Source organism: Tinamus guttatus, unplaced genomic scaffold (assembly GCF_059628265.1).
Source record: "Tinamus guttatus ecotype Peru unplaced genomic scaffold, ASM5962826v1 Tinamus_guttatus_pri_ptg000288l, whole genome shotgun sequence".
In the NCBI taxonomy this organism is placed as follows: Eukaryota; Metazoa; Chordata; class Aves; order Tinamiformes; family Tinamidae; genus Tinamus; species Tinamus guttatus.
In genome coordinates this window covers 4,105,617-4,125,004 of record NW_028288822.1, presented here as the reverse complement: position 1 = coordinate 4,125,004, position 19,388 = coordinate 4,105,617, and the positions used below count along the sequence as shown (strand labels likewise).

The 19,388-nt window shown below is 36.2% G+C and overlaps 1 protein-coding gene across 1 annotated transcript; it reads left to right on the top strand.

Annotated features, from left to right (window-relative positions):
* Positions 1-1,136: 1,136 nt before the first annotated feature.
* MYOZ2 (myozenin 2) lies at positions 1,137-19,116 on the top strand. The gene is given in 6 exon segments (XM_010225942.2): positions 1,137-1,215; positions 6,471-6,529; positions 6,531-6,641; positions 10,199-10,328; positions 11,693-11,876; positions 18,856-19,116. Coding segments are annotated over 6 exon segments (792 nt in total). The 5' UTR covers positions 1,137-1,139; the 3' UTR covers positions 19,088-19,116.
* Positions 19,117-19,388: the final 272 nt, after the last annotated feature.

The window sequence follows — 19,388 nt, the reverse complement described above, 5'->3', positions numbered from 1 at the left end:
CTTTTTAAGAACAGACTAGTGTATCAGCCATCTGCCACTAACTTTAGCCATCAGTCGCTACTGAAGCATGGTTTCATCTTTCACTAAAGGATTAGACCATGCCATTCTCATCTCATATAGTCTTGTCCATCCATATATTTAACACCTTATTTTTAAGTATCTCTTTTCTGGTTATACCACAGAGTTTGTTATTCTCAGAGGTGATAAGGAGATGATCTGCGCAAGTATGAGAAGAGCCTTCGATTAAATCTTCCAATAAACTCTGAAAGAGATATTAACTCTCTTTGTTGTGGGTGCAGTTGAATCTTTTCTGTTCTCTTCTTTTGCCAGGAAGATATGAGTGGCTGGAGTGTTTGATTCTATATATAACTAGTTGATGTCAGCTGGATGCCAACCCCTTTGAAGAGGATCAGCCCCCAGTTTGTCTCGGTACTAGGTACCATGCAGATCCAAGCACAACGTTAGAAACCATCCTGGACCAGGCAGGTCATCCCCATTCATAACTAACTCCTGAACATTCAACTAAAGACTGGAGATCACTTTTTTCTGCACAACAAAACAACAGGGTAAGTGCATTGTTTCCTGGAATATTTTGACATTGTCTGTCCTACAAACTGTCATATAGAAGACATTTACTTAATCTCTTGACTTTGGAATTAAAAAGATGTTGATTTTTCACCTAGTCAGAAATGCACTTTATTTACAAAGCCAACACATCCTATTTAGCTCCTAAATTCTTTATCAGATTAAGAAAAAGTGTGTACATAACTATCTTGGAGCTCATAAAACAGTATTTAATTAAAAATTAGCTAATATTTTACATATTTCAAAATAATGCTTAACTGTGAGAAGGCCTAGACCACTGCCACTGATATTGCTACAGAGTCCATACAGTCAAAGTTTGTTCCTCGGGCCTTTCTATCCATCAGTATATGTCTTATCATCTGCCTTGCAAGCAATAACTGCTACTGCATTTTGCACCATTCGAAATGCAGTATTTAGATATCAGAACCAAATTCACTATTCAGCCATTCTGAATATAATATCAGAAATAAAAGTTGGCTGAATTGTGTAAGCTGGCTCAACAATGTAAAAATGTGTTTTTTTTCAGCAAGGAAAACTGTATCAGAAAAATCACAATGTTATCACATTCTGCCATGGTCAAAGAGAAGAAACAACAAGCATCAGCCATTATGGATGAAATACACAGAAATGGTATAGAGCTAAAACCAGCTTACTGTATATTTGATATTCTCTAGCCCCTCTAATATATTTATTTTTTAATCATAGAGTTTAATTCTCTTACAGCTTTGTCTCTGGGTGTTCTGCCATAAATAATCTTGCGGGAGTATCATGCTGCCTATGGTAACTAATCCTTTTGTAGTTGCCTCTTTTCATTTGAAAGCTATTTTCAGATGAACAACTGCTGTGGAGGAATGAAGTAATCTAACAGCTGATGTACATTCTGCTAAGATAGCCTTTCAGAATATTATTTGGGGTTAATAACATGACTTCATCCCATTTGAAAAGGCTATCATACAAGAAACACACTGAACTGTCCATATCTTCTTTTTTGCTCTGCTTCACTTTGCTTTTTTATATGAATAATACAAATATTTAAATCAATTGTTTACAGCTCTCTTCCTCCACCTAAAAATTAATCTTTGGAACTAACAAATCTTACTAGTATATGGCAGTTCTAATGATGCATAAGCACCAATGAATCTTGTATGCAGATACTTTTGAAATGGAAGACTGATTTTCAAAAACAAGTTCTTAAAAATAGGCTTCTCGTACGAGAATTTCAAAAGCAACAAACCCAGCTGGGAACACAAATCTGCTTGGCTTTCATTACGGAGGTACTGGCTGCTTTAGGAGAGCCTTCCAATCCTACGTCTCCATGAAGCCTTTTTTTTTTTTTTTTTTTTTTTTTAACATCTGTATAAAGGACTTAATCTTTCAAAAGTGCTAAGCACCTGAGAAGTCTCTGAGAACACAGAGAACACCATTAGTATTGAGCATTTATGAAAAATGACACAACTCCCTTAAGGCACTGAACATGAAATTCCAGTTTTCAGTTGAACTGAAAATCCTGTTTGTCATGTTTTCCTCCCAAGAATTTGGGGATGGTCTGTACCCACTCACTGACCAAGGCAATTCCAGGGAGAGTAGGACTGCAGACAAAGAATTTAGAAAAAGGAGCTATGAATTGAAATGTCTGGACCTACTCCTTCCAATATTCCCAATATTCCCACAAGATTTTTTTTCTGGGAAATTTTCTCAGTGAGAAAAGAATCTGGCTGTATATTAGGAATAGTGTAACAATTACATTTAAAAAAGCTTTCTTCTGAAGAGCTCGATTATCTCCGAGCAAATTATTTCAGCAACTAGAGATAATTTAAGCAAACATTTCCTTCCACTTCCACTGAAAACATACCCAGTTCACAAACCAGTCTCTCCTTAGCGATCTCTTTAGAGCTCTGGGATTTTTGTACTGTAGCCTCAAGTAATAAATGTGTCTCAATTAGTCTGTAAGCTCTTCAGGGCAGGGAAACTGTCTCTTATAATATTTGTTTAGTACCAGGCATTTCACATTGTAAATGTTCCTTCTATTCATAGCAATACTAATAAATCTACCATACCAATCTACCCTGCAAATCACTGAAGTTATTGGAGAATCTGTGTGAATGCTTGGCATTTGATTTGCATAAGCACTCCTTTTATTATTTATGTCTTACAAGATCTGCTGTCAAGTTTAGATTTGTATACCTAGATAGGACAGCTTACTCTACAAGACATGCTGTGATGGTGGTTACTGAGGGCAATGATAAAGTGTATGTCCTACTTTTGCACCTTCTTTGGATGTTGGGGTTATTTAAATGTTAAAAATATGCAGAATTTCATGAAATAGTAATGCTGTCAAAGAATCTGAAATTTATAGCTGTACAAGCTAGGATAAACCATTCAAGAAATAAAAGGATAATCTAAGCAATAATTAGACAAGGTAAATGACAGTTCTTTGGGATGAAATCTGAAGAGCAAATATATTCTCTTAGGAAAATCTGGTAGAAATCTAGTTTTTGAATCTCAAAATTCAGCTCTCTTCATTTTAAGTTTAATTCAGCCCACTTAACCTGAGGTGAAAGGTGAACTACTGTCTTTCTGGAGTTTGCACCATTATTAGTAATGAAGGTCCTGCAACCAAAAATTATCTAAGTGTACTGTTACAACCAGAAAAGCATCTACTCAGTCTCACAGACCTCTGAGACTCTCCACTGTTAACGGTCGTAAACAGCAACAGCAGATATTTTTTTTCAGTAGCACAAGTCCCTACCCGTGCAAGCTGAAAGACACACAGAAACTTCTTGCATTTTTATTCCAGAATCTTTCTTATTGCAATAGTTTCAAATAAACAGTAAAAATGAAACTCCTTATAAAAGAGTCCTTATAAAAGGACTTAAAAGTCCTTATAAAAATCCCTTGCTTTTCGACTGGCAGACTTGGACTGTGACATTGATGAGCCTAGTTGTTAGACATATACACACACGCACACATTTACACATACAGTTTTAAAGAAACCTTTGAATTTCAGCACGTTAGCCTTCAATTATACTTAAATCTCATGCACAATTCTGTATCATATCTTAAGTGCATTCTTCAGTAGACACATGATTTTTCTAACAGAGTAACAAATTCTTATTTCTGATACTATGACAAACATTCACTATCTGGTATTCATTATTAAACGTATAAGATAGATGAAGATATTTAGAAGACGATAAATTGAAGGATTAAAGGGGGATTAAAGGGTGAATAGAAGAGGAAGTACATAAATGAAAAATATTAAACGAAATCTGTTATGATCTTAAGCCTGGGACAGAGAAGATTTGGCAGGAACAAATAAAGAAATGAAGCTAAAAGGTTAAGATTGGGATTAAACTATGAATTAAACCTCCAATATTAATTTACGATGACCATTTATGATTTTTTTTCTGGTGCATTTGAATAGATTTTTTTTTCATCCTCTAAATACCCTCTTTTTCTCATTTCTCATCACCTTTTTCTGGAGAGAAACTGAAACAATCCCTATACACATCATAAAACTAGACAGTAGATAAGATTTTACTTGACAGGGGATTCAAATGAGCTTCACACCTATGTTTCTGGGACGCTACCTAGATACACAGCAGTACACAACTGTGGGGTACAAAGTACCTTGGAGCCTCTCTCAGTTAACTTTTACAAGAATAGTATGCATGCAAGTGAACAGCAAGGCCCAAAATAGGCACCATTCAGCATGGCCCAGAAGAATAGGAGTGGTTTGGACAGAGATACTCAGTCACTTTGCCACTTCAGTCTTGCAGGCTTACACACTGCCTACCTTGTAGACAGTGAAGTTTTCTCTACATGAAGGCATTGCTGATCTGAAGAGTAAATTGCTTACCTCTTACTAACATAACCCCACCCAACAGTCATATCCTTGCAGTAATCTTGAGAAATTAAAGTGTCAAAATAGAGTTGTGGGTCAAAACTTCAGGCTACAGCCCAATAACTAGTGCCCTTATCTCAACCACAGAGCCAAAAACCCACCACTATCTGGCACTGATATGGCATTGGACAAGCTGAGTCATTTTCTTCCATGTTAAGTACTCTTTGTTTTGTAGTTACATCTTAAATAACAGGGCGGCGAGAGGGTGTTAGGATTCTTTGCTCATACTATTTTTAAAGCAGAAGTGCATGCTCCTGCTCACAATATAGCTGGCTTGATCTTGCTCCAATTAAATCTACTGCAAAGAAATCAGTACAAACAAAAGTGGATCAACAACGACGTAGTCCAGGGTTTGCAAAACTGTTCTCATGTATTAAGTGGAATGCTCAGGCTATGGAGCTTGGGCTAAACATTTAATGTGGCCTAAACATCTCGGTCACATTTTCCCAAATGTCAGCAATTCACAATCTTTTTCCAACATGAAGTTACCAGGAGATATACTGCTCCACATGAAACTCTAAAAATAAAAATAAAACCCTCTTTTTCTTCTTCCCCTTTTTTTTTTTTTTCCCTGGCAATATTAACTTTGACATTAGGTGTTTTCTGCAGCTAATTAATTTGTAATGTTAATTCTAAAGCAAACTTCCTGTGCACTCACCCTGAAAGTAAGAAACAGTATTTTATGTACAGTTTTCTCTCATTTAATTTTAATGCACTGCAAAAGTCAACAATTTTAAATACTGTAGATTACAAAAAATCTAAAGAATAGAAGAGTTTATTATTAAGCAAATAGCAGAATGTCACTTTGAACTCAGATCAAAGAAACTTACCGAACCATGGGTGTAATCCTCAAAATATGCTGTGCCTTCCTATTTTTATTCCTGAAGTTCACGAATAACTGAAGAGAACAATGCCAATTAATATAATATGAATATGTGGCAATAGGAAATTTCTCAAAATTTATTTTCTATGTGAACCAATTTTGGTTATATTTATTAAGGCCTATTAAGTTTTAAGTAGAAAGAAATTTGTACAAAATAGCATGTTCATTTCCACAGAGATGACCAATAAAGTTTCTCATATTTGGAGTTCTCTACCTACAGTCTCAACTGATCTCCTTTCTCCCAATGCATCTTCATTTTCAAAATCTCTAAACCCCCCACACTAAAAACACAGAAGCAGCTATTCACAAGCAGTGAAGAAAGGAACACTGCGTCCAATAATTCAGTTTTTGTGGCTGTGAAGTGTGAAGTTTGTTAGTTTTCTTGCAACTTTCCTCTCTGAGTTAAAAAAAAATCCTAAATATATTGCAGGAAAAATAGACTATATTTTTTTCAAATTGATTTAAAGAGGAGAAGAATCTCTAGAAGCATATTTTAATTCTCTGCTAGATTTCTCATTTTCATATCCTTTAGCTTTATTTCAAAGGCCTCAAAAATGCTATTTAGCAGAGAATTTCAAACACAAACTTTTCTTAGAGCACAAGCATGCCCTGGACATTAAAAAAAAAAGTCAAAAAAAGTTGAATGAATATGAATGAATCATTGAACACTAAGCAATAAGAAACAAGCACGTTTTTTTCAATGTTACTTTATTCCTCTGTCCAATTCAGGACACACGAAGTTAATTAAAGGTTTGATCTGGGAACACATAGGGCAGCTGGACTTTGGTACTGATTTCAGTAGAAGCAAGGTATTACTAACTATTAAGACGCAGTGTGCAGGACATACAGACCTGATTTTCGGAACAGCTAAGTACCATTCAACTGAAATTAACTAGAGGCTGGGATACTTAGCATCTTCAAAAATCAGTTTTGTAGTTTTCAACACTGCTCCAGAATTTCAGAAGAGTGACTAATTTCACTAACCCCGTATGAAGCTACGTTATGTGTTCCGTATGTATGCATTGATATGTTGTTGGATTTCAGGCACAATAAAAAGAATTTAAGAAAACAGGCATGTATTAATCCATTCTGTTGCAGTCTCACCCAACCTAGACCTTGGAAGAAAGGTCAGCACTCCCAGAGATATCATGGTAGAGGGAACTATCAACCCTCAGCAACAGAGGCGCAAGACTCTTTAAGAGACGGCAGAGGAGATCTGACAAATACACCTATGAAAATTATCACTATGTAGCAAACAAGCCAAGAAATGTGAGTATTTATAGTAATTCCTTAATAAAACACAGTGAAACTGGCTTGGGATTCCCTTGGTGCTCACGATACATTTTGTGCATAATCTGCCTGTAGCTTTGGAAGAAGAATAAAAAAAAAAAAATCCATGATGAGGCTAATATGAAGTGAATCTTTGTATCTTTGTGTATTCCTATAGAAAAAACAAAAATCTGAAGATCATAATGCTTAAGGGCCTCAGAATCCAATCATTCCATTCTTTCTACCTCAGGCTAATAATGATCAGAGTACTTACCTCATAACAAGTTACTATTAAAAATTAATTGGTTAATATTCAAAAGTTGGATGAAACAGCCATCTGCTTCATGTAGCCAGTATTTTTTTTTTAATAGGTTAGTGGTCTCAAAATGAGACTCAGGCAAGAAAATGACTCTCAATACTGCATTAATACACTCCTGCCCTGACTGTTTCAACAAACCAATAAAGGATAAAGACTTTCACAGAATTATTATTCTTTGAACTAATTCCTCAGGAACTGGGTTAAAGCATAAGTGACACCTTGGGAATTCTCATGGCAGGAACTAAATGCACCTGACATGTGCCTCATCTACGGCTTTTGCGAAATACTTAAACTTTTTGCTAATCTCTGAAAATAGGGACAAAAATTTTCATAGTTTTTACCTAGCTCTCAAATGAGCTGCAAGGTTTAATTATCTGAGAATGAACTTTGTGCCCAATCTCATTCTGCGTATAAGTAGCCCCTTTAATTCCAGGGCAATTTCAAGTCCTTATTGTACTAAATTCTGCTTCTCAATCACACGCATGCATCCCTATGACTTCAGATGTGCAAGTATATGACTAAGGAGTAGAATTAGACCCAGTACCTTTTAAGTTGCTTAGAAGAATAAAAGTGTTGCAAAGTTTAGTTATTATTAATTTACCTAGAAAATGTTTCTTAGGAAACAGAAATTCTCTTTTCACAGAATCTTCTTCCACTAACTTGAGGTGGTGCTACAGGTGGGTTAAGACCTAACAGAATTCTGTTACCTCCAACAGAATCCATAAAAGAAAGATCTCAACTGAATTTTTCTTTAAATGAAAAGTACACTTACAATAATAAAGATAGTGACCACGTAATGTACTGTTATGATGTAATATATAGTTTGTATTGGTACAACTAGCAGATGAGTAATTCATTACACGGAACAGCAAAGCACTGAATAGTTTATTCGTAGTGTGCTTTCATCAGTAATACCTGTCACAAATGCACGTACACACATGTAGACATACTTGTAATTAATCAGAAATACTGATGGAGTGTAACTCATCACTCTAAGGAAATCTTTTGTCCAGCTGCACCCCAGGAGGCAGCTCTGGCACCAGAAAATGAGACAGTCATTTCTGGTTTACATCGTCTATGATAATCACAACGTTGAGGAATCTTACAACAGTCAGAGAGGTGATTATTTGAACCGAGTTCCACATTTACACTATCACATCTGAAATGTCTAAAATATTATTTTTGTTCCATTCTCGAATTCTCTACATTTGTGGCCACCAAATCACAAATAGAGTTATTTACCTTTCCACACTAAAAATTAATTTATGTTCTAGTATCCTGTGTCACATAGGAAAAAGTTTTATGTTCCTTTTTTTTTTTTTTTTTTATGATGCAGCTAATTCACACTTGTCTGGTTATCCATTCTGCAGAAATTACACAGGAGGATCCAAATGGGTCACACTTGAGTTTTTATGAAGCTGCATTTTCATAAAAGAAAAATGTACAATTCATACAATGTATTGTATGAAAAATGAATAGATCTACTGAACACCTCAAACTAAGCCTACTACTTAAAACACTATGAATAACCTTTTCCCACTGTAGACCACTAACTACTCCTGTTCAAGTCAGCTGGAATAAAGGTAATCCAATGCAGTCCTTTGGAAAACTGCACCTGAAAGTCTGCAGCTATAAGTACTTAGGAATTAACTTGCTGGTCTTTGCTTTAATCTTTATCTGAACCAAAAGAGAAACCAGAATGATAGACCTTAGCCTGCTGTTTGTTACTAAGTCTCTCAGAATTAATCATTTCTGTCAACTGAAGTTGGAGAGATGAGATTTTCAAAGTCTGTGGGCAAGAGGCAACAGTTTGGCTTATTTAAATCTGTAAATATCAGTAAACTTAAAATTCTAAGCTTTTAACTACCAGTTCTGGATGGAAATGCTCAGTCAAGAGCATCTCCAACTGCTGCCACACGCTACCTTTCTCTCTACTGAGTATTAGAAACTACACAGATAAAAAGTGAGTATAGCGTATGCACGCTGTACAGTCAGTATGATGTTCTCACATGAGCAAAAGGAAGAAAAAAAATGCCTCTCTGGTTTCTGTTCCCCTCCCTTAAATTCCTGTTCAGGCATCATTGATGTTATCTTCATCACCTTTATAATTTTGGCCATCACAGTTAAAATAATCTTTCTAATACTTTAGGATGGTCCAAAATACACTGCCTTGATCTTTATTTGTTTCAAGTTTAAACAAGTATTATTTGTTTGCTTTCCTACTTTAAGAAATTCTTGCTCTAAAACAGCCTGCACTTAAATTGCTTTTAGAGTATGTGTCATGGCTAAAATAAGATACTGACTTCTTACGAGACTCCGATTCTATATTTAAGCAACAATGATTAAGCCTTTAGATGTTTCCTTAGAACCGATGACCTGCTAGGAGGGTGGAAAACAACAGCCTATCGCTAATCTCCAGAAAGCGGCCTGCATTGGAATTGTTATTTCTTTTATAAATAAAGGAAAAGAGAACCTCAAACAAAAGCAGTCTGACAAATGCAATGAATTTCAACTGTTAGAGGAAGAAAAGCTTTGAAGAACCAGACCTTTGAAAGTCAAACTGTTCAAATCTTCTTTAGCCCTCAGGTAGTAAGGCTGCCCAGGCTGGTGTGTCTAGTTTCTCCTGCCTAGTGATCAGACTGCCACATGTCACTCGTCTCCTTGCCAGGATGACTAGATCTACAGCTTGCTGTAAGCTACACAGCTTGTAGACACAGGCAGATAATGTGATGAGCAGAGTAAGCAGCAGACTGGATGAACTCTTCTAGTAGACTGCATGTTAATTAATTTTTCCCTCAATCAATGGATCACAAAATTAGGAAAAGGTCAGATAACTCAAATGGACCATATTTGATACCAGCTTCACAAGTTTTGCTCATCCAGTTTCCAACACCCACAGCCCTTGAATCAAGCATTCATACTCCTGTGATTTAGACTTTTAAATTGTACTGGAATACCATTCTTAACACTGATAAATTACTCATTTTTGCTTACACAGTCAGTGCAAGAAGAGAGTTGTGAAACTGTTTCATCTTGTAACGACGAACCAGAATATCCCAAGAAATGGTATCTAGCAAACAGGGTACCAAACAGCAGGATATTATGCCTCTGGACAACATATCCTAGGTCTCAGCCCTGCCTGTAAACTGGACTAATATTTCACTTCTCAATAAAGAAGCATTAAAGACCTCTGTGTTTGCCTATGCTCTTAGTAGTGTTTATTTCTATTTGAATGCAGCGTGGCGAGCCCATACCAAGTGTTCAAATGGATGGCCTCAGTGTCGAAGGAATTCCCCAGCACGCCCCAATGACCCCGCCTAATACACCTGATCCCCGGAGCCCACCGCATCCTGAAAACATTGCCCCAGGTAATATATGTGTCTTTGTACGTAGCATAGAGTTAATACACATTTCACAGCATAGAAAAGAGCTCTTTATCCAACAGTATCATTAACAGGAATTGGTTGATGGAGCTACAGTTACTTTCCACTCATAAATTGAATCAGGTAAGAATTAATCTTAAGCTCCCACAAAAATGAAGGCAGTGCATATTAATTGCTTTGCTCATTTTCAAAGTTCTGCCTTTCAAAGACATGCCTTTTGCACTACTTTTCCCCCAGATTTAAAACATGTATCAATAGAAACTGTTCTTCTATTGGTTTGGTTAGGGTAAAAGGCTGCTATGTCTTCTGAATGAATATTGAGGAAAAAAAAATCCTCAGATGTTCAATCAAATTAATATACTGACTTATCTTCACCAATTCTTAATTTCTAATCTGCAGTAAACTTTTCAGTGGTCTGGAAGTTACCCACTGCAGTTTAATTACCCATAAATGTAAATCTGAAGTCACTGCAAGTTTCGCTAGAATCCTTTACGGAAGAGTAACTTAGAAGGGAATCTGCCTCTGGTTGTATAGACTGTTCTGCATTATGTAGGTCCTTAACTGTGAGAGTACTGTTGTGAATACAGTGAGCTACAGAAAGGCCTTATTTGTATTCTTTAAAGACTGAAAAAGGCTAATTTGTTTTAATTAATTTATTCAGTGATATAACCCTTCTTCCTGTTTATGAATTATCCATGAGAGGACTTTTTGCAAATTCATTCTTTGTTTAGAATTATTCAATGCATGTTTTGTGCAGACCTTTTCCAGGCTATGTAAACTGGGTCAGTGCTACTCTGTTAGTGACTGCTGAGATTCTGTGCATCCACAAGACAAACACAATGCAAAGAGAAGTCATCTAACTCCACTGCTAGGACATGAACAAAATCTTTGATCTTCCTGTAGGCAGCATATGTTTGTCTCAATTATAATGGCTGTGAGCCTAACTTTTTTTAATGCTTTTGAAATATTTCACCCAAAGACTATAGAAATATACTAATGTTAGCCAAAATTCTGACTTTAATTTACTTTTGTTTATTTGGTCCAAGGACTATGCAGATATACTTTGGTTTCAAGCATATACTTATGACAATAGAAGCTTAAATAAAACTAAAATAAACTATCCTTAGCCTCATAGAAGAGTGAAATACTTCAGAGTGATTATCTAAAAGGCTATAAATACCCCTCTGCCAGCTTTCTGTTTGCATAACTTCGGCAAACCACTCAATTTGATTGTTCGGTTTACCTCACTGTGAACTGGTTGTATATTACTTCCTATTTACATAGGATTGTGGTAAGGAAGCAGAAAACACAATGTATTATTATAACAAGTTTTCTTCATCTCCTTGTAGGATATTCTGGGCCACTGAAAGAAATCCCTCCTGAAAAGTTCAACACTACTTCTGTGCCAAAGTATTATCAGTCTCCCTGGATAGAGGCCATTCGAGATGATCCAGAGCTCCTGGAGGCTTTATATCCTAAACTCTTTAAACCTGAAGCAAAGCCAGAACTGCCTGACTACAGGAGCTTTAACAGGTAAAGAAGAAATACTATGATGTGGAATATTTCCATCGGATGCAAAACAAACACACGAACAGAAAACCCTACCACCTGCGTGTGCAAAATATGTAAAAATATGAACACATGCCCAGATTACAAGAAGACTTCAAGACCCTTAAAAGGGAAACTAGCCTTTCTGTACAGTACAAACTAATTTCACAACCCAGAATAGAAGAAAAATGTTGACAGTATTGAAAGAAAAAAAGAGAAACAAGTGTAGCCAACAAATGAGAAGCACAGGATATACATTTAAACCTCTTTCAGTATTTCTGTTGATTTTGGTAGATATCAGATCATGATCTTGTAAGAGGTATTGAGGGAGACCCTCAGTTAAAATTTGTCTTGTAAACTGTTTACTGCACAAAATAGGCTTGGAGAATCATGGAGTTATTTATCAAACAAATTCTCACACAAAGAAGTTAGCAGCTTTCATCTTCTACAACCTTTGAACCTTAGGCAAAAAAATAATAGATATCACTTTAAAAGTAGGAAAATAGAGGAACCAAAATAAAATAAAAATAAAAGAAAGAAAGAAAGAAAGAAAGAAAGAAAGAAAGAAAGAAAGAAAGAAAGAAAGAAAGAAAGAAAGAAAGAAAGAAAGAAAAAAAAGCAGTTACCAGAGCAAAAATGCTGTTTTTGGAGCAGAGGGGGATCTCAGAGTAAAATTATTTACACAGTAAGTATATTGAGGCTTTCAGTGGAACTTCCTGATATATTGACATTTGTTGGTTTTGTAGCTATTTTGGAAGTTTTAAAAACATTCTCGTTTAAGTCTTTTGCTTTCATTCATACCATGCATAGTATATTTATTTACTGAAGTCACAAAAAAAAATTCCTTAAATGGCCCATGGAGGGGTCCAGACAGCCCAGCCAAATCAAAGCCCTTTCCCAGAACAACAGGTGGCAATCTACTGAAAAATAAAATAGTTCACATCATTATAAACTTAGAGAAAAATCTCACAGTATCACTTGTGTTCTATAGCAAAGGTGGGCCTCAACCACGAGTGCAACAAGAAAAAAATCCCCTATTCACCATCAAAATTGGCACTGTAGACACTACACTAATTTTGCCCTTGCAACAGTAACGTACATCACCATGTTAATAATTAAGTCTGTGTGGCACATTCTGCTCAGAAAACAAAATAACAAATGCGTATCAGAGAGATGTGGCCACAGCTGCTAACACTGAAACAGTGACACTATGGTTATTGTAATCACAAAAAAAAAAAGCCTAAGATATATATACATACATGGAAACAAAGATAGAATCAGTCAAGAAACTTAGTGTCAAGTATGCCAGTCATTACTGCAAAAGAAAAAATCACAAGTGCCATGCAGGCCCCATTATTAGTGATATGTAACTTATGATCTTAATGGTATGTGATGGCTTCTTTGTGGATTTTCAGTTTCGTGGTGTCAGATTCTGTCAGTTGCCTTCTTCTTAACTCTAACTTCAGATTTCTTTCTATGAGGATTTTCTCTATATATGCCATGACAGTGGCTTATCATAGTCCAAATATCTTAAACACATGTCCATATATACAAGCAAATGACTGACAATCTCCCTCACAAACGCCATAAATAGTAGAACTGGACACTTAAATCTAGGTCCGGACTATGGAATTGGTTAAATCAAAATGCAAGGCGGGAGGATACAATACATGTTATTTTAAGCAAAACCAGTGCTCTTCTCACAGAAAAACAAAACAAAACAAAAACACACACACAAAACACACATAGAAGAGTGAGGTGCCTGATTATGGAATTCAAAACAGTCAATATACTGAAAATTCCAAGCTAGTCAAAGAAAACACTAGAGAGAAGTCTTAAATTTATCATTGTTCAAGACTATCGGTACCTAATCCTGGATGGCTATCTCAGATCAGGGCTGCATTAAGGACCTCCTGCCCTGAAACAGAGCAAGGGTCACATGGATTCTTTTCAGATGTGATTGAGAATAAGGTTCATTACTTTGGTAAGACCATTTTCCTAGGATGTTGCCAACTTGGGTTTTATTTCTTAATCCTGAGGAGAGACCTGGTTCCTGCCTCTTCCAGAGAGGAGGTGGGGACATTCTCGCCTTTTAAGACCTGAGACACTGTAGAGAACACAATGAACCTCACCTCTTACCCGTATACATCCTCTATTCCTAGCTGAGTGATTATGAAGCTTGCTTAGAGAAGGAGAAACTGGGGCCCCCATTTTCATTCTCCAGCCTTTTTGTACATTTTCTTTACTGCCTACAGTAAATGAAGTATGCTGATTTAGGAACAGAAAGCAGAACCTGTATCACTCTGCTATTAGTTGTGTCCCCTGATGTCCATACTAAGAGTCATTCTCTGTTTGATCCAACTAGTTCTATATTCTAGGTAGCTTTTTTCCTTCAATACAAAGGCCTTCATGCCCCTTGGAGTTGTTATGGATAAGTATTCAGGTCCACTCCTACAAAGTGGACTGATACCTCATTCAAAGTAATAGAACTGAAGAAATCTAAAATTTCTTTCAAAAGTCATCTACTATGATGATAATAATCGCCTATTATTATTAGACACTGAAGTTCAACACTATTAGCCACTATTATTGAATGAAAGCACCACAATGTCCTGTTTTGCTCCAAACTTGCTCCAATAGCATACTGTGCATGCTCTCACATGCGCAAGGTTAGGCAAAAGATACATAATAACACCTAAGCTTTGGCATAAGATAGATGCCGATACTCTTATAGATAAGATAATGGCGAATTTGAGCTTTAGCACAAGGAAAACATTGTCATCTCAGGAATTCAGCAGCCTCTGGGCTTTATGTGAACGATAAGGTACCTCTGGAACTTATGTGCCTAGATGCCATTAAGTCATTCTGTGCATCTAGGTCACAGCATCATTGATTTCTTTAATTGTAGTCTTGAAGTGAGAGAAAATGATAGTGCAACCACTAAAGTATGATATAATTACAACGTTTTGTTATCAGAGCTCATATTAATCAAGGCTATCATCCTTTGTCATTCAGTAAAGCATCATTATGTTTATACTTTGCAAAACACTAGTGCAGTCACCATTAATTGGTGAAGGGGGAGTTAACAGTAAATGAGGCACACTGGACTCGCAAAGGAAACAGCTTGAAATTCTTTCAGTAGTACCTGTTAAGATGGAAGTCAAATTCAGGTTTCTTTCAGCTTCCCTTGCTCCTAGTCAAGCTGTAAATACACCAGGACTTCAGCAGCTGGGAAGCCTGATGTGTTGGAACACACTGACAAAAGGATGATTTGTAAGTGTATTCAAAACCAAAGAGAATGCAGATTTTTTCTTCTACTGCCAACAGTAAAGAGCTCACTCAAGACCATGTATCACCACAAGTTTCATCATTAACTTCAGTGGGAGCAGAATCAGATATAATGCATTCAGAGGCACTAGTCTGAGTGTGGTAGGGACCCAGACTAGTTGCAGGGATCTGGCAATGCTGGCAGGTTTATGGAAAAAGAAGTAGTGACAGCAAATATCAAGAGCACTTTCCTCCGGAGGCAGAGCTTTCTGTGAGAAAACCAGTAAGTAATGCTTAAACAGCAGAGAGCACTAAGCAGAGTGCACAATCAGAGAAACTGGGTTCTGAGGATCTCTGTAATAGGCTCTTCAGACAAAGCTATTATTTTCCTCCTCATCCATGAAAATGAGCTTGTGCTACAGGGGAAATGCTGCAAGACAGGGCCAAGCAATCTCATTTCCCTTGGAAGCTAATTTCCATTAAGATTGAAGAGCCTTTTACCAGCAGAAAATTTTCTTGTCTCCTTTCCAGCGTGGAAACATCTAGTCAATGTCTGTAAGAAACACCAGGAATCTGTATTTGTTGAGTAGTTTGTAATATAAATTATTTTAGGATCTTTATTCCATCTGATTTGCTGGAGCTGGAGAAAATGCCAAAGGTACAAGGGGTGACATACAAAGCACCACATCTTGCTCACCTAAGACAAACAAGTCTGACTGGTTCTACCTCTCTGGATAAATTCTTGCTCAGCTTTCTCACTTTGCAAAGACTACTGTCTCAACAACACTGAAGGAATCCAGTGCATCTGGACTGGGCTCTGCTTTACTGATTAATGAATTCTGAATCCTACTGTAAAAATCCTTAGACATCCAGACCCTCAAAGCAATTTTGGGTGCCTAATTTCAACTCATGGGATCCAGGTGCTTAGACAGTTCTTTAGCACCTAAATACCTTAGAGAAATTGGTAGTAGTTCTTGTATTAAGGGACCAATAAGCTCCGGCATTTTGCATATGGTTCCCTGCTCTTAAATTTTTGTTTTTACAGAGAACTAGCAATATGCAGGGTTTTGGGGGACTGACAGTCACATTTTGGGAAATGCATTTCTAGCATTTCTTCAAACATCACCAAACATTCAATCACAAGCATCCATCAAGTATCCACAAGTATCCATCCATCATCCATCTTGAGGCAATATAGTGCTCAATAAGAACGACCAAGAAATGCAAGAACCCCTATTAAAATAGCAACTAAAAAGAAACATAGTTGTGTTTATATCTACTTTTTAGGAATATGCAAAGTAAATACACTAAATAAATAAATAAATCTTACACCTCCTCTGGCTCTGAACCAGGATTTCCGCCCTTACTGTGAGCAATGTCTAGCGCAATTTTTGAGACATGAGTTTTAGGCTTCTATACAATGAATCAGCACTCAAGTGATCTGCCCACAATATAGGTCATTTCAACATCACGTCATCAGACAAATCATCGCTCTCAGAAACATACTGCTGTTCTGAAGGAAAATTAACATTTGTTACCCAATTATTGTACTCTCATTTGTGTTGATTATCATGCAGGAATGCATAATTTTCTGAGGCTAGACTTTGTAAAAGACCTACATAGTTTTGTTCACATAAAGGCTGTTTGAATCTTCATAAAACACCATCCTATTTGTTTTACTTGCAGAAAATTTCTGTGTTTAAATGCAAAAAAATACTCCAAACAAAGTTTTAAACTATAACATTGTTTTGTCTTTTTTTTTAAATACAGCTATTTTTATTCTATTCATACGGATCACCCCTTTAATTTACCTGTTGATGAGAACTAAATATGACAACAACGTGAGAATGCATACCTGAATTGGAGCAGCAATTAAAATGATCTTTATCATCCTGTAAGATGTAGATCACTACACTCACTCTCTACACCAATTACCAAGCAATTATTTTTAATCAGTATCAAATAGTATCCAATCTGACACCCTGACCTAGAAGACAGTTTCACAAGAATCATTTGATACTACAGGAACTTTGTATACAGAATTCCCTTTGACCACAACAGTTTAATGCATGGACTGACCGCTGCAGCAAAATCTAGTCTTATATTCCTTTGACAAAGAGTTATAGAGCTTATTCCAAATTCCTCTTTTCTGCTCATGTGCATGCCCAGAACTTCTAAGATTTTTTTCATCTTGCATAGATTGACCTATGAAGTTAACACTATCCCTTTTATCAAAAGCTGCTCGTTATTAAAATTCAGTGAATTGCCTGTGCAGAGTAGTGTAATTTATTTTTTTAAGACGACAGTTCCATTTTTCTGAAGTCATTTATCTATAGATTTTATCTATTTATCTGTTTTATCCAGGTGAAAAGCCTAGTCAAATCTTCAATTTTAGTTTATGTTGGTGTTCATTTTTCTGTTTTCTGCTAAAATACCTGGAACCACCAGAAATCTACTCCAGCAGATCTGTTCCATGTTAAGCTAATAAAGCCTACAAAGGCTGATGAAAATCATTTTCACTACATATGCAGATTTGCATAAATCAGACATTCTTGTGTGGTTTAAAAATCATACCATATTTACTGGCCAGAATATATTTTACCGAAGTTATGCAGCTGAGCAAAATGCAGAAAACAAGCAGTATTCAGTTTCGTCCAAACCAAAACTTTGCTTATACAAAGGATTCTGAGAACAAAGTGAGAGGAAAAAATGCACTTTGTTTTCTCTACTTAGAAGCCAACAAAAGAACCATGAAAAATACATGCAAATACTGTTGTTTTAAAGTATTTGCAGATGGATGTAACAGTCACTTCATGCTTAATATTTCATACCTTTTCATTTCTAAGGCTTATTATCTGAAGGAACATTTACATTTAAATAAATGAAAAACATTGGCTGCAGACAATGGGCCAATTTCAGCCTGTATTTCAAGGTTTAGTTACATAAACATTTTCTGCAGCAACAAAGCTGCGCAAGCCCTCACCAATTCTCTTCCTTTCCAAAGGCTGCTGTCTTTGGCCATTCCTTTCTGCTCCACATTACATGTTATTGCTTCCACACTTTTATTATTACAGTTTGAGGCTAACGATATAAACCAGATTGCTGAAATAATTTGGATTTAAAAATGCTCCTTTGACTTGTAAGACTTTTTTTTCTTTTTAATCCAGACCACTTAAGCAATCACGTTTATTATTGCATATCCCACATATATTTTTCCTGTGCAACAGTATGGTGCTGAAATATAGCATAGTGGGAGGAACAAGCAGCTGGAGGAGACAGCAGAAAATAGGGTGAGAAAATCTTAAACTAGTTACGTGCTACAGAGAATGTGTTGCTAAACTATGTTTTCCGCTTATCAGCTTAGCGCCTACGATTAAGTTCAGTGACTGTAAAACAGCAATGACAAGTTTTTTTTTTTTTTTTTGCAACACCTTTTTTTCTCCCTGGCTTCTCTATCATAGGTGATTTTGAAGATGGATGAAAATGAGCATGCATCTACAGGAAAATAAACAGGATCTTAAAGAGATTTTTTTCAGAAAAAAAGCTTGAAAAAGTCAACCATAAATTTTAGTAAATTTTCATAATTAAAGTACCTTCTATTCTTTTCAGGTCCTGAGAGAAAAACAAAATAGGTATTTTTAAGAAAACTGGTATTTTTTAAAATCACCTTTTACTTTTGTTTCTCCAATATCTGCAGAGTTGCTACTCCCTTTGGTGGTTTTGAGAGAGCATCAAAGCTGGTCAAATTCAAGGTACCAGATTTTAATCTACTGATGCTAAATGATCCCAGATTCATGATCCTCGCAAACCCTCTTGCTGCCAGGAGATCCTTCAATAGGACTCCTAAGGGATGGACATCCGAGAATATTCCTGTAGTGTTCATTCAGCCTATGGATTCCAACACTGTTCCAGAAACAGATGACCTGTGACAGGAGCTGCTCTCAGTATCACACGAATTGCTGAGCTGAACAACCATGTATCATTGTTTCAAATATTGCTAGAGGCTACTGACAACATCTTTCCTTGGTAGTTCAAGTGTAAGTAATAACTTCTGATTATCTCTTTTCTGGCATCTAATCTCATCCATTGACATAATAAAGTAATTTGGCAAGTACTGACGGAGGTTTTTTTACTTGTGCTTGTATGTTCTTCTTCTACTTCTGTAATATCTATAATTTGTTTAAAATACTTGCTTGTCATTTAAGAATAGGTGCAGTAAGAAGAATGACA